Raw genomic sequence first — 12,582 nt, forward strand, 5'->3', positions numbered from 1 at the left:
ACTCATAATGAACCTTGTTCTCTTGATATGCATTTTAGAAGACAAATCTGACCTTGAAAACAGTGTGATGCAGAAGAAAATAAAAATCCCCAAACTTTCTCTCAATCACGTAGAAGAAGATGGCGAGGTTAAAGATTATGGGGAAGAAGATTTACAGCTTAGACACATCAAGGTAACAAAATCTTTCCCCTTCTTTTGGACGTATATGGGGGCATTTTCAGATTCTTGATAGCTAAAGAGTTCCAGTCTGGCCTCTTCTCCCCATATAAATGTCCTCTGGCAATTTTTTCAGATTGGGAGAATGTTGAGACAGCTAGTATGCATGTGCCTTGCTGACCAACTGTCCAGGAGCCCTGATTCATGCTGTGCCACCATGCACCACCCCGTTTGCCCCATCTAAGCAGTGTCATCCGCTGCTAAGGGTTTGGAATGGTGCATTCCTCTCTGGCCTACAACCGTGAGCTCCAGGAACATTAAACAGCCGTTCTTGGGCAACAGTTCAGAGCCAGTCACTATCAGATTGCCCCAAACAGCAAAGGGTATAGATTTGATAGGAAGCAGAATGTACCAGGTGTACACAGAGGAGTTTGCAGGACCCTGGGCTGGAAGAAAATTTTTGCCTGAGGTTGCATTTCCTTTGATCTGCTTCCCAGGTGGTCTCCTCCAGCCTTCATTTGTAAAGTGAATGTCTTATTCAACAAGCCATATGTTTTTTCAGTACAATGGGTACCCCAGAGGCAGGGAGGAGAAAGAAGGCTGCCTTCCTCATTGACCATGTTTGGACATCGGACAGAAGGTCAAGGACATTCCCAAAGCATAGTCCAAGAGATGCAGCTGAGTTCAGTTCATAAATTCATTGCACCCCTGCTATGGGCCTGGCTCTGTGCTGACCCCCAGGGTCATGAAGATTAGGCAGACACAGTCACTGCCCTTGATGTTCTCATAGTGTAGTGACGCAGTTATCTAAAGTGATCATTACAATTTTAGCAGATAAGTTCAGCTAAACTAGCAGCACCTTATCCCGATGGATAAAATGACAGGATAGGATTCTGTCATGTAACTGAATCTCAGAATCGTGTTGTTTTTGTTTCTTTTTTATTAAATACCCAGAAACTTACTGAGAAGTTAAGGCAGGCTTGACCTGACGCAGTTAATTTGTCTGGAATCCTGTGTCCTCAGTTGTCTGCACCTCCCACCAATGCCCGGATCAGGAGAGCTCCTAGCCCTCCTGCCATGAGTGAAGAATTCAGTTGGTCCTGTAACTCCCATTGCCCCTCAATGGAAGCTTTGTCTACTTGAGCTGGAATTTCCTCAGGCAGCTGAAACTCCAGCCCCTAGATAGTCCTGGATAATGTTCTTCTCAATGAACTGTCCTCTGTATACCCACTGTCTTGCTGAGCCTCAGCTTGGCAGGAGCCCAGGGAGAGGCTGACAGATGTGGGGGAAGGGGCCTCGTGCTGGAAGTTGGGCTGTAGGTTCTGGACCTGGCTCTGTCTGCAACTCATCACGTGACCCCAAGCATAGTCCTTCTCCTCTCGGAGCCTCAGTTTCCTCGCCTGGAAAATGAGGGAGTAAAGCTGAAAGGAACTTCCAGTGTTAGCATTCTTTGAACTTTTCAGTTATGTAAACATTTATCAAGCTGCTGCCAAATGCCAGTTCTGAGTAGGCAGTGGAGACACAGAGAAAATAAGGCATAGCTCCTGCCCTGGATTAGAACAGATTAGAGTTCTTAGCATCCTTCCCAACTAAAGCATTCTTGAGGAAAAGGTTACTGGTGGGATGCCCTTTGGTTTTTGTGTGTTGGGGAGGGTAGGTATTTTGTCTTGTTTTGGTTTTTTGTTTTTGCCTTTTATGTTTTTGTTCTCAAAGAGATTTGAGTGGTGACTCCCCTTGGGTGGTTTGGCCTGGCCTGATTTCTCACAGATTCTCCACCAATACCCACTGAACGCCCCCACCCCACCCCGTGAGCAAGTCACTGCACAGGCACTGTGGGTGGGGTAGGGGCTGGGGAATCGGGGAGGGTGGTCATGGTATAGTCTGCACCCAGGAGACAGAGTGATGGAATGGAAAAAGCACTGGCCCGAGAAACCAGAGTCCTCGGTCTGCCACCATATGACTGTGTGATCTTGGGCAAGACCCTTCCCCGCTCTGAATCTGCCCCATTTGTACAATGAAAGGCTTTGACTAAGTGTTTGCACAGGTTTCTCCAAGCACTGATGTTCTGTGGTTCTGTGATTCTAGGATTGTCTGGGGAAATATTGAGCCGCAGTCCAAGAAAGTCCCAGCTGCCCTTGCCTGAACTGATTCTCGTTGTCCTACACAGAGACCCGAGGGGCGGAAGCCGAGCGAAGTGGCGCATAAGAGCATTGAGGCAGTGGTGGCCCGGCTGGAGAAGCAGAACGGCCTGAGCCTGGGCCACAGCACGTGTCCAGAGGAGGTCTTCGTGGAGGCCTCGCCGGGCACAGAGGACATGGACAGTCTGGAGGACGCTGTCGTGCCCCGGGCTCTGTATGAGGAGCTGCTGCGCAACTACCAGCAGCAGCAGGAGGAGATGCGCCACCTCCAGCAGGAGCTGGAGCGGACTCGGAGGCAGCTGGTCCAGCAGGCCAAGAAGCTCAAGGAATACGGGGCTCTCGTGTCTGAAATGAAGGAGCTCCGTGACCTCAACCGGAGGCTCCAGGACGTGCTGCTCCTGAGGCTTGGCAGTGGTGAGTGCCCCACAGCAGGCCACCGACCACTCCATGCGGGGGGGATGCCTTGCGCAGCCCTTCTTCAAGGAGGGCACAGGGGAGACGTAGGCTCGGGAAGGGCAGGGGCTTGGCTCGGCAGGCACCACGAGGTCGAGCCGCTCCCCTCCCGCAGTGAGTCCGATAAGAGCTTCAGAGTGCCACGGCCTTAGCCACCTACAGCACAGTGGGGAATGCTGAGAGGTGTGGCGTGGAGAAGAGGGGCCGACAGAGTATCTGCCACCGCTCATCCATGCATTCGTTCAGCGAGAGGCAATGCCAGGGGTTGTCGGAAACATCTCCACAGCAGTTTCTGTACCGTGAGGAGAACTAGAAATTGCCCTAAGAGCATGGTACTTAACATGGTACCACGTTAAGTCAGAAAGTGCTAAATGCCACGGGAGGGATATGGATAAAGTGATAGAGTTCAAGGGATGGAGAAGTTGTTTATAACCAAGAGAGACTTCAGGAAGGAGGTGGGCCTTGAAGCAGGCCTTGAAGGGTGGGGGTGTCTCAAGGCACAAGAGGAGGCAGAGGGCAGCAGCCACTGAGGACGAGAAAGCACCCGGAACATGCTAAAAAGAGATATGGCACATGTAGTTTGAGGACAGGTGGTTAAAGACCTTGAAAACCATGCCAGCTTGAAGTGTTGGACTTGTTTGGGAAGGAATGAGAGACACCGAAAGGCTTGGAGGGTCTAGAGGCACGTGACCTTAGGAGGATTGATACAAAGATGTAGAAAACTCCTTTGGTTTGCTCGCAGAAGAACTTGAGAGGATCTTAATGCTGCAAGTGCTAGTAACAAACTAGGTTTTTAGGTTTTCCTACCTAACGTGGTTTAAAAGTAGGAATCGGGAGATTTGAAAGGTGGCAGCCTTGACAGCAATGAGAAATGACTGCCTAGTAGAGAGAACAAGATGGAAACCCTCTCTCAAACACAAGAATCCAGGATGGTAAAAGCTATAGGCTAGTCAGTATTGCAGAAACCAGTGAAACACTGGTTCATAGCCTCCACATCCCCAGAGTACAATCATTAACAACCCCATGTCAGTGTTTTCTGCCTAAACATGGAAGTAATCTAGTCTGCAAACATAAGTTCTATTCCCAAAGTTCAAATCAAATATAATTTTGTACTCAAGAAGGAAGACTTGTGTTATCTAGATAATAGATTTGTATGTAAAGCCTCATTCATTTGTCTTTGATGTTTAGATAAATGTGCTCTTACCCTACCTTACTTATATTTATAGGCACCTTTCATATCGTCAAGTGTGTCCCCAAGGCAGTGTCTCAGTAGATCTTCAGAATGGCTCAGAGAGGCAGCTGAGAGGCGTTTCCCTGCAGTTGTCACAGAGAAGGAAACTGAGGTTAGGACTTACCCAGAGTCTCTGGGGAGGCAGAGACAGAGCTCATGTCAGACCAAGGGCCCTGACTCCTGGACCGGTAATTTCCTCACCTTCCAACTCTGCCTTGGCCTTGGCCCTTCTCCCAAGTCGTAGCCTGTGACACTAAAGGTCACATGGGGTGTACAACCTAAGGAGATACTAGAATTCTATATAAAAATAAAACCATAAAGAGAAACCCTAACTATAAAATTTGTAAAAGCATTGTTGGTCTTGGAGTGGGGTGGGGATGGGGAAAGAACTGGAATTTTCAGAGAAAAAAAGTGTTTCCCAGTCCTCAAATGAATAATTTTTATTTTCATTGCACTCAATGTGCTACACCTTTTGTAAACTTCTTGTGGGGAAAATGCACACTAACAACAAAAACTCTCCACACGGTTTTCAACTCCTAGGGAAACTGCCTGTTTTGTATGATTATGAACTGAACTTAAGCTCCAGAAACCACTCCAAGCCTCTGGAGCAATAAGACCTACATTTTGCATCATTATATGCCTCTTTAGTCTTAAAACACTTAGACAAACTTGACCTCAGCCATAGTTTCAGTGCGTTGAACTTTCCCAGCTCTCTTACCCCACAGGTCTTAAATGCCATCATAAGGACCAGTGGCTGGCTCTTCCCCGATCAGAGTCACCATTGTCTCCATAGTGGACAGGCTAAATATAAATCAGCGCAAACTACAAGTATGTGTGGAGCACCCACCACCTGCAGTGCCCTGTGCTCTAAGGGTCATGGGCATCCTGGAGCACCACACTGATAGCCCCTGACGTGTGAAAGCTTAAAGTCCATTGATTAGCACTTGTTAAATGGAGAATGATAATGTGCCAAGTTCTAAGACAAACCCACATATAATATAATAGAAGTGTTTCTACCCTAAGGGGAGTTTGTATATTTTCATGGATATCGTCTAGTCTTTGGAACCAGCCAGGCCTGGATTCAGACCTAGCTTCCCTACTTCCCAACTCTGGCTTCGGGAAGCTTCTTTCCTTCTTTCCTTCTTCCCTTTCTTCCTTCCTTCCTTCCCTCCTTCCTTCTGTTACTCACTGGTATCCTGCTGTGTGCCAAGCATTTTGCCTAGCGGTAAGAGTTTAATATATTTAAGATATAGCCCTTGCCCTCTGCCCTTGAAGAGGTCAAAGTTTGATGAAGGAGACAGCCACTGACACAAATATGACAACACAGGGCATAAATGTCACCATAGGGACAAAAGCACATGAGGCTCTGGGACTATAGAAGAGGAGTACCCACAGAATTTGGGGAGGTTGGGGAAGAAAGACTTCCTGAAGGAAAGTACATCTAAGCGGAGGCCTGAAGGGTGAATTTTTGTTATCCAGGCATGAGCGAGTGGGTGGGAAGAATGAGGAGCAATCTACACAGAGAGTACCTCTCTGAGCCTTGATGTTCTCATCTGTAAAATGGAAATAATAACATCCCCCTCACAGCCTTGTGACACAGGGCATAGTGCTTATGTTCTGGTTGGTGCTCACTTATTGTCAGCTTCTTTTTCACACCGTTTAGTGGAGGGGCTAAGGAAGGGTCCAGTTTGATTTTTAACGCCCTCTCCCCCATTACCTCCCCTAACTAGTAATTGGCTATATGACCTTGAGCAGGTTAACTATCTTCTCTACCTGTCAGAGTCTCCTGTTATAGAAAATAAAAGGTTGTGTACATATATGTATACATATATATACACATACACATACACATATACACTTACACATATGTTCCCTTATTCAGTCAGGCAGCTAACATTGACCATATGCTTTCTGAGCCTAGGGGCCTGGGGAGTACAAAGAAGACTAAGAGGTTGGAAGTTGGGGTGTGGGTAGTGATGGAGGAAAACATGTAAGCATGTAGTTGAAATGCAGTATAATGAGTCCTGGGGGAGAGACTAGCCTAGCGTTTGAAGGTGGAGCTCTCTTGGTGAGTCTGGGAAGACAGCCCCTGCTGTAACAGCTCCTCGTCTGCACACACCGTCAAGAAACCGGTAACATGGCAGATAAGAGCCAAAAAGTGACTAAGGCCTTCTTTGTTTCTTGGCTTCACGTGTTCTCTGAAAGCAGCATCCTGAGCTCTACCATCCTTGAGCCTCTGGGCCTGCCTCAAGCATTGTTCTTAGAGGCCTGTCCTTGCATATTTTCTCCTGTCCACCTTGCCTGGGGACCCAGCTCAACAGCCTTTGTCCGGCTTGAGTGCTGAATCATCTACACCATAATAGGCAGATTCAGAGGCAAGAAAGCCAACAGGTCAAGGATGCTCAGTTTTAAAAGGAAGGCTCCCTGCTCAGAAGAATCATTGCTGACTCCCCCAGCCACTGAGGTTCTGCAGGTGGTAGACGGGAAGAGGCAGAGAGCAGGAGCCTGGCCCCTTGAGCCTGATTGAGACCTCAGAGTGGTGAATGGCCCTCTAGCAGTCAGGAGTTGTAATGGTGCACCTGGTGGAGGTCGAGGGAGAATGATAGAGGACAGCAGCAAGATGGTATAAGAAGATGTTTCAGAGACTGCCCTGGTGGCTCACTTTTTCATTTGTACATTTATTAATTCTTCTTTCATTCATTCCACAAATACACAGAAGCTGGATTTAATAGGAAAGTCTCAGAAGCTGGATTTAATAGGAAAGAGTCTCTGGAGTCCTGAGAGAGCTTATCTAGGAAATGGACTGGTGTCCTCATGTTGCTGATGAGGAAATAAGCTCAGAAAGTGTCACAGGCCGATTCCCAGGGGTCTCTTGACACCTAGTCCTGTGTGCCTCTCTCTGGGCCCTCACCCACATGGCCTTCTTTAGCCCTTGGACTTCATTGTCATGGATATGGAGGTGACTCCTCGGCCCCTGCCCCCCCCCCCACAAAGAACATCTTCTCTGTGAAACAGAACTTTCTGTGATCTTAGCATAGGAAGTAGCCCTCTCTGCTCAGAAGGAACCCCACTGTCCTATCCTGAGGGTCTCTCCTCTCAGGGTCTCTGTGACAACATCAAAATTAAATGAGGAAGCAAATGTAAAGAATAAAGCACTGTGACCAGCATATTGTGTTTAATAAATGCCGGTCTCTTTTTCCTTTTCTGCCCTTTTTTACCCACCCTCTCCCAAAGAAGTAAATGCTGAGGATACACAAAGCACACAGATAATTCCAGTTGGTAAAGTGCAGATTTATTTGTGCATTTATTCATTACTTACATTCATTCAACAATTATTTATTGAGGGCATGCTTTGTGCCAGGACTGCATTAGGTGCCAGGAATATAGAAACAAACAAGACAGTCTCTTTTTTAAATATTAACAAGTATTTATGCGTAGTATTTATTAAACTGGAGCTTGGCAGACTCAGAATTCCAAGGGCTTGAGGAGAAACACACAGGGGAAAGGCAACTGCAAGGGGGAGCTTCGGCGTAGAAAGAGTAAACCCTAGGGTCTCTCTTGGGTTCTCCTCGGCTACATTCTTTGTCCTTCGAGGTCAAAGACAAAAGCTTAGATACTGTCCTCAGTATTAGCACCCCAAGTGCCTCTCAGATAGTTACATTCATTTTGGTATGACTCAGGGAATGTTAGTCCAGCTAAAGCTGGAAAGGGCTCTGTGAGGAATAGAGAGAGGAGGGTGTAATCGCTGCCTCCGAGATGCACACACAATCCAGAGGGGAGCACAGACCCGTACACAACAGGACACCAAGCAGAACAAAACAAGTGCTGTGATTGCACGAGGTAGGCTTATAATGGTTTTAGATTTGGGGTGTGCTTTGTCAGGGAATGTAGGTGGATATGATAAATTCTGGCCAGAAAGAGGCATAGATAATAAGCATAATAATAGTAATTCACATATGTGTGACACTTCACAGGTTTCAAAGCACCTTGACATTTTTATGTCATTGGACTATTGCGATAGCCTTATTGCGAGGCCAGGTAAGGTTGATTATCTCCATTTGAGCGAGGAGAAGCAAAAAGAAGAGATAACGTCCCTGTTGGCCAGATCACAAGCCGGTTGAAATTTTTGAAGGGGAAAGCCATTGTGGTCTGCAAATCTGTCTTGGCTCTTTAGAGCTAGGTTTCTATCACCTCTGTTCCCCTCTGGGCTCATGCCTTGTGTTCTGTCCAAAGTCCGTTAAAATACCAGCTTTGATCTTTAAAATCCTTTGCAGTCCGAGCTGGATTCTTTAAGCACAGGTCTCTGATGGTGCCTTTGAAAAGGCAGCTAATGTCAGCCAAATGCCTCCTGCTGGCCTTACCCCTGTGCTGGAGGCAGCCTGGGCTTTGGCAACAGATATTACTTGGGTTTGAATCTCAGCTCTCTGGTTCAGTACCCATGCAACTTCAAGTAAATGACTGAGCCTTTCTCAGCCTCTGTTTTCTCCTCTTTGAGATGGATATCTTAATGCCTACCACATACCAGGAGAGCCAACTTGGTCATTAAGAGCCTGCATGGGCCCAGAGGTCTGGAATACTGGGGTTTTGAACCCTGGCTTTTCCATGGTCTGATTTGTTACCTTGGGCAAGTTACTTAACTTTCTGGGCCTTAGTTTCGTCATCTGTAAAGCAGAGTCAATGGTAATAGTAACCATTATGGTTCTTATGAGGATTAAGTGAGCAAATGCATGTTAAGACCTGTGTCCAGGGGCTAGCACATAGTCAGTGCTCAGTGGGTCCAGCATATATGATGTAGGATCATTTGAGGATACATGTGGGATAATGTTTGTATGATGCTTGGCATATCATAGACTCTTCATTGTCCTGCAGCAGAACACAGGTACGGTTGTCTCCTGGAGATTGCTACTGCCTCTTGTAAGTCCTCCAAAATCACATTTGAATAGTCCATTTTACAACTTTGCCCGGCCTTGATCTCAAGCTCACTGGTGTGTAGTTTATATAGTTCTCCCTCCACTCACTATTCCTAGGCAGAATTCCATCTTCCCATCCCCAGTCCTCAACCACTCCTTTTGACCCCCTCAGTCCTTCAGATTGGCACTTCATGGCTCAGTTTCCCCTTTGCCAGGGCTCTCCTTCTGGGGCCTGTTCATCTCAGGACACTTTTCCACCTCCTTCAGCCTCAGTGTGTTCTCACCAATAAGCAGGAACACTCACAGAAGTTGGGTACTGAGGGAGGCCGACGAGGATGGGTTTGTGTATCCCCATTGCAAAGGTGGATCCATAGGAGATCCGCAAGCTGCCAGCTGCCTCAGTGGATGGTGGAGCGGGGCCAAAACCACTGTGCCCTGTGCCTCCTCAACTTGGATAACAGGAAAAGATCTAGCAGTGAGAACTGGAATTGTTTCTCTTAAAGATATAGGTTATCTTCTCTACTTTGAAGGGCCTTTTGCACCACTGACTGAAAGATTATCCACAATTCCTCCCAGATTGTTTTAAGAACAGATTTCAGAGTGGCAGGACACTTCAGAACCCTCCTTTTTCTCCCTGGAGTTCATTTTTCTGGGGGGCTGAGAGATAAGTCCAGGCTGTCCCTCTGTTACCTGCTTGGGGAGCCAGAACACGTAGGAGCTGCTGGACTTTTCTCCACTGCCAGAATAGGAATGTGCTTTCCTCTTAGAACAAGGCTTTGCCTGATGGTCATTGCCTTTGGTGTGGCTGTGTGGCAGGCTTGTTCCCTGCTGGATTTGCCAATCAGAGGAAATGGAGGTAGGAAAGGGCTCCTTACAGACAAGAGCTTGCCTCTCTGAACATCTGCTTTGGGCTTGACATTAGGTGCTTGTCATATTTAAAACAGCCTCTGCAGTAGATAGGATCATCAACTGAGGCCGGAAGAGTAGGCTCAGAGAGATTAAGTAGCTTTCCTGAGGCTACACAACCAGTAGATGGTGAAACCAGCTTTCAAATTGAGGCCTATCTCCCTTTTCCATCCACCAGGTAGGCCGAGCCCACAGGCACCCAGACCCTGTGTTTCTACAGCGGCCGTGTCACTCCTGCCATCATGATTAGACCTCCTTTGTGTGCTGCAGTGGATTCTGGGACTGATGAACCCTTGAGCTATTGGATGGAAGTAGTTTTTATAGAAATTATCTCTTTAAATGAGAGCCCAGTCCAACCCCTCACCCCCATCTTGTAGATGGGAAAACTGAGGACTAGAGAGGGGCCAGGACATGCCTAGGCAATATGGAATCTGAACAAATTCATCATAATGAAACAGCAGAAGGTTAATATTGAGCCAAGATGGATGAATGGAATCATTCTGGTCACCGGGGTTCTACAGGGCCCAGAGTCTGGCCATACTCTCTCTCCATTACTGTTCCAGGCAGCTGAGTTTGGTTGGAGGTAATTCTTTTTTTTTTTTTTTTTTAATTTTTTTTCAACGTTTTTTATTTATTTTTGGGACAGAGAGAGACAGAGCATGAACGGGGGAGGGGCAGAGAGAGAGGGAGACACAGAATTGGAAACAGGCTCCAGGCTCCGAGCCATCAGCCCAGAGCCTGACGCGGGGCTCGAACTCACGGACCGCGAGATCGTGACCTGGCTGAAGTCAGACGCTTTACCGACTGTGCCACCCAGGCGCCCCTGGTTGGAGGTAATTCTTAAAGTTGCAGCACGCTAGTCCTATAGGGAGTCCCAGAATTCACTTAGTGCACCCTCCTACACGGGACAGGAAGCCTTGTGTAGCCTCCTTGCCTCCTGGAACATCCCTCTAGACACAGGAAGCTCACTCACTGCCTTCCATTGCAGCCCATTCCATTATTGGATGGTTCTGACTGTAGGGAAACATATTTGTACAAGAACATTTATTAGACTCTTCCTTTGTCCCAGGCCCTATGCTGGGCACAGGGAAATCAAATAGCTAAGACCCTGGAACTGCCTTAAAAAGTCACAGTCTCATCAGCAGATGGGTAGAATCCAGTGTGAGCCTTGCTGTGCTCCTGGGCTCTCCGGGCACTGGAAGAAGATATAGAGGAAGGCTCAGGAGATAACGGGGGCAGGGGTACCGTAGGTGGCTGGGGAAGGCCCCCAGATGAGGAATTAGTTAGGTTCACCCAAAGGAAGAGGAAGAGAACAGTACCTCAGGCAACAGGACAGCCTGAACAAAGACTTAGCGTTAATGAGAGAAGCTGGCTCTCTCAAGTAGGTTCTGGCTGGACCGCACAGTGAAGAGGTAGATAGAAAGGAGTGCGTGTCTGGCAGGGCAGACTCATGCTGTTCTGCACATTCCTGCCGTTTGGATGCTTATCTGGGCCCAGATGGTTGGGTGGAGAAGGAAGTGGTAGAACCACAGATGAAGAACCAACCCAGTTTTGACTGCCCCACCAGCTGGCAGAAGATAGGCTCAGAGCTCCTGGGGGGTGAGATGAATCCTGGGGACACTCCCTCATCCTGCCCCCCATGGAGTTCTTCACAGACTGTTCCCCCATGCCCCAGGAAGGTCAGAGATGAACTGAGGGTCTCACAGAATGGGTATTACGTGACAAGCCTGTGAAATCTGAAAAGTGCAGTTAGCTGAGGAGGTGTAGAGTAGTGGAAAGAGCAGGTCTTTGGAGCTAACAGCCCAGAATTGGAGTACTCACCCCCTGTGCAACTTTTGGCAAATTATTTTACCACTCTGAGCCTCTACAGAGATAATAAGATCCGTTTTTCAGGACTTCCATGAGGATTAAATTCTTTCATTCAACACATGTTCAATGACTGATGTGCGCCAGAGACATTGTACTGGGTGCTGGGGAGATAGCAGTGAGCCAAGGTCCATGGCTGACCTTGGAGTTGCCATCTAGCCAGGGGGATATGAAACAAATAATTACTTGACATCAGTGTGAAAAATACTGCAGAGATTTTTTTAAAAAAGAGATTTTGGCATAAGGCATATAACAAAGAAGACGTTCAGTAGGCATTGGTCAGGTTCGCAGAGATAAGCAAATAAGTCATTTGAAATAGGCATCTGCAGTTCCCCAGAGTGGGACCCCCATGACTGGGAACCTGGGCCCTCGCCTGCCATGCCTTGCTGGGTTTCCGCCCCATGGTGAGGGGATGCTCACAGGTCCTTCCTAGCTCTGCTGCTCTGTGGTTCTGACTCCCAAGGAGGAGACCCCACTGTGGGGACATCCATGTGAGCCGCAGGGACTTGCCAATCTGGTATTGAGGGCTCTACCGGCTTCTCCTGCCTCTGCCCGGCAAAGCCTGCTCCAACCCTCACTCACAGAAGGCATTGGGAAAATCAGGAGTGAGGGGGAGAAGGACCCAAAGAGCCACTATTTACTGTGATCCCATCCCCTGCCTGACTGCCCCTCCACCTTCCCCAGACCTCGTCACACATCAGTGCTCCAGCCAGAGCTCACCTCCCCCTGAAGCTTCCCAGGGTCACCAAGTCAGTAGTGACCTTTCCCTCCCCAGACTGGTGGACTTGTGCAGATCGTTAGGCTGCCAACTTCCTGGCTGGTCAGGGAGCCTTGATTATGTGCCACTTGCCTTCACTGGATGGGGATAACTCCTCGCCCAGCCGTTTGCTCCCAATGAGTTCCTGCCCATCCATCCTCCAGA

General features: G+C 48.0%; 2 protein-coding genes across 3 annotated transcripts in view; both read left to right on the forward strand.

Annotated features, from left to right (window-relative positions):
• The window catches only part of AGBL4 (AGBL carboxypeptidase 4), a 1,304,809-nt gene that overhangs the window by 1,076,955 nt on the left and 215,272 nt on the right, over positions 1 to 12,582 (forward strand). The gene's annotated exons all lie outside the window — the stretch shown is intronic.
• The window catches only part of BEND5 (BEN domain containing 5), a 48,101-nt gene that overhangs the window by 15,484 nt on the left and 20,035 nt on the right, over positions 1 to 12,582 (forward strand). For both annotated transcript variants that reach the window (XM_047084917.1, XM_047084918.1), the window contains exons 2-3: positions 39 to 172; positions 2,324 to 2,708. In XM_047084917.1, the coding sequence (XP_046940873.1) occupies positions 39 to 172; positions 2,324 to 2,708 (519 nt within the window). The remainder of the gene's footprint in view (positions 1 to 38; positions 173 to 2,323; positions 2,709 to 12,582) is intronic.

This window comes from Lynx rufus, unplaced genomic scaffold (assembly GCF_022079265.1).
Source record: "Lynx rufus isolate CCGP_SWC_20201006 ecotype Redwood Valley unplaced genomic scaffold, mLynRuf1.p SCAF_2, whole genome shotgun sequence".
Lineage (NCBI taxonomy): Eukaryota > Metazoa > Chordata > Mammalia > Carnivora > Felidae > Lynx > Lynx rufus.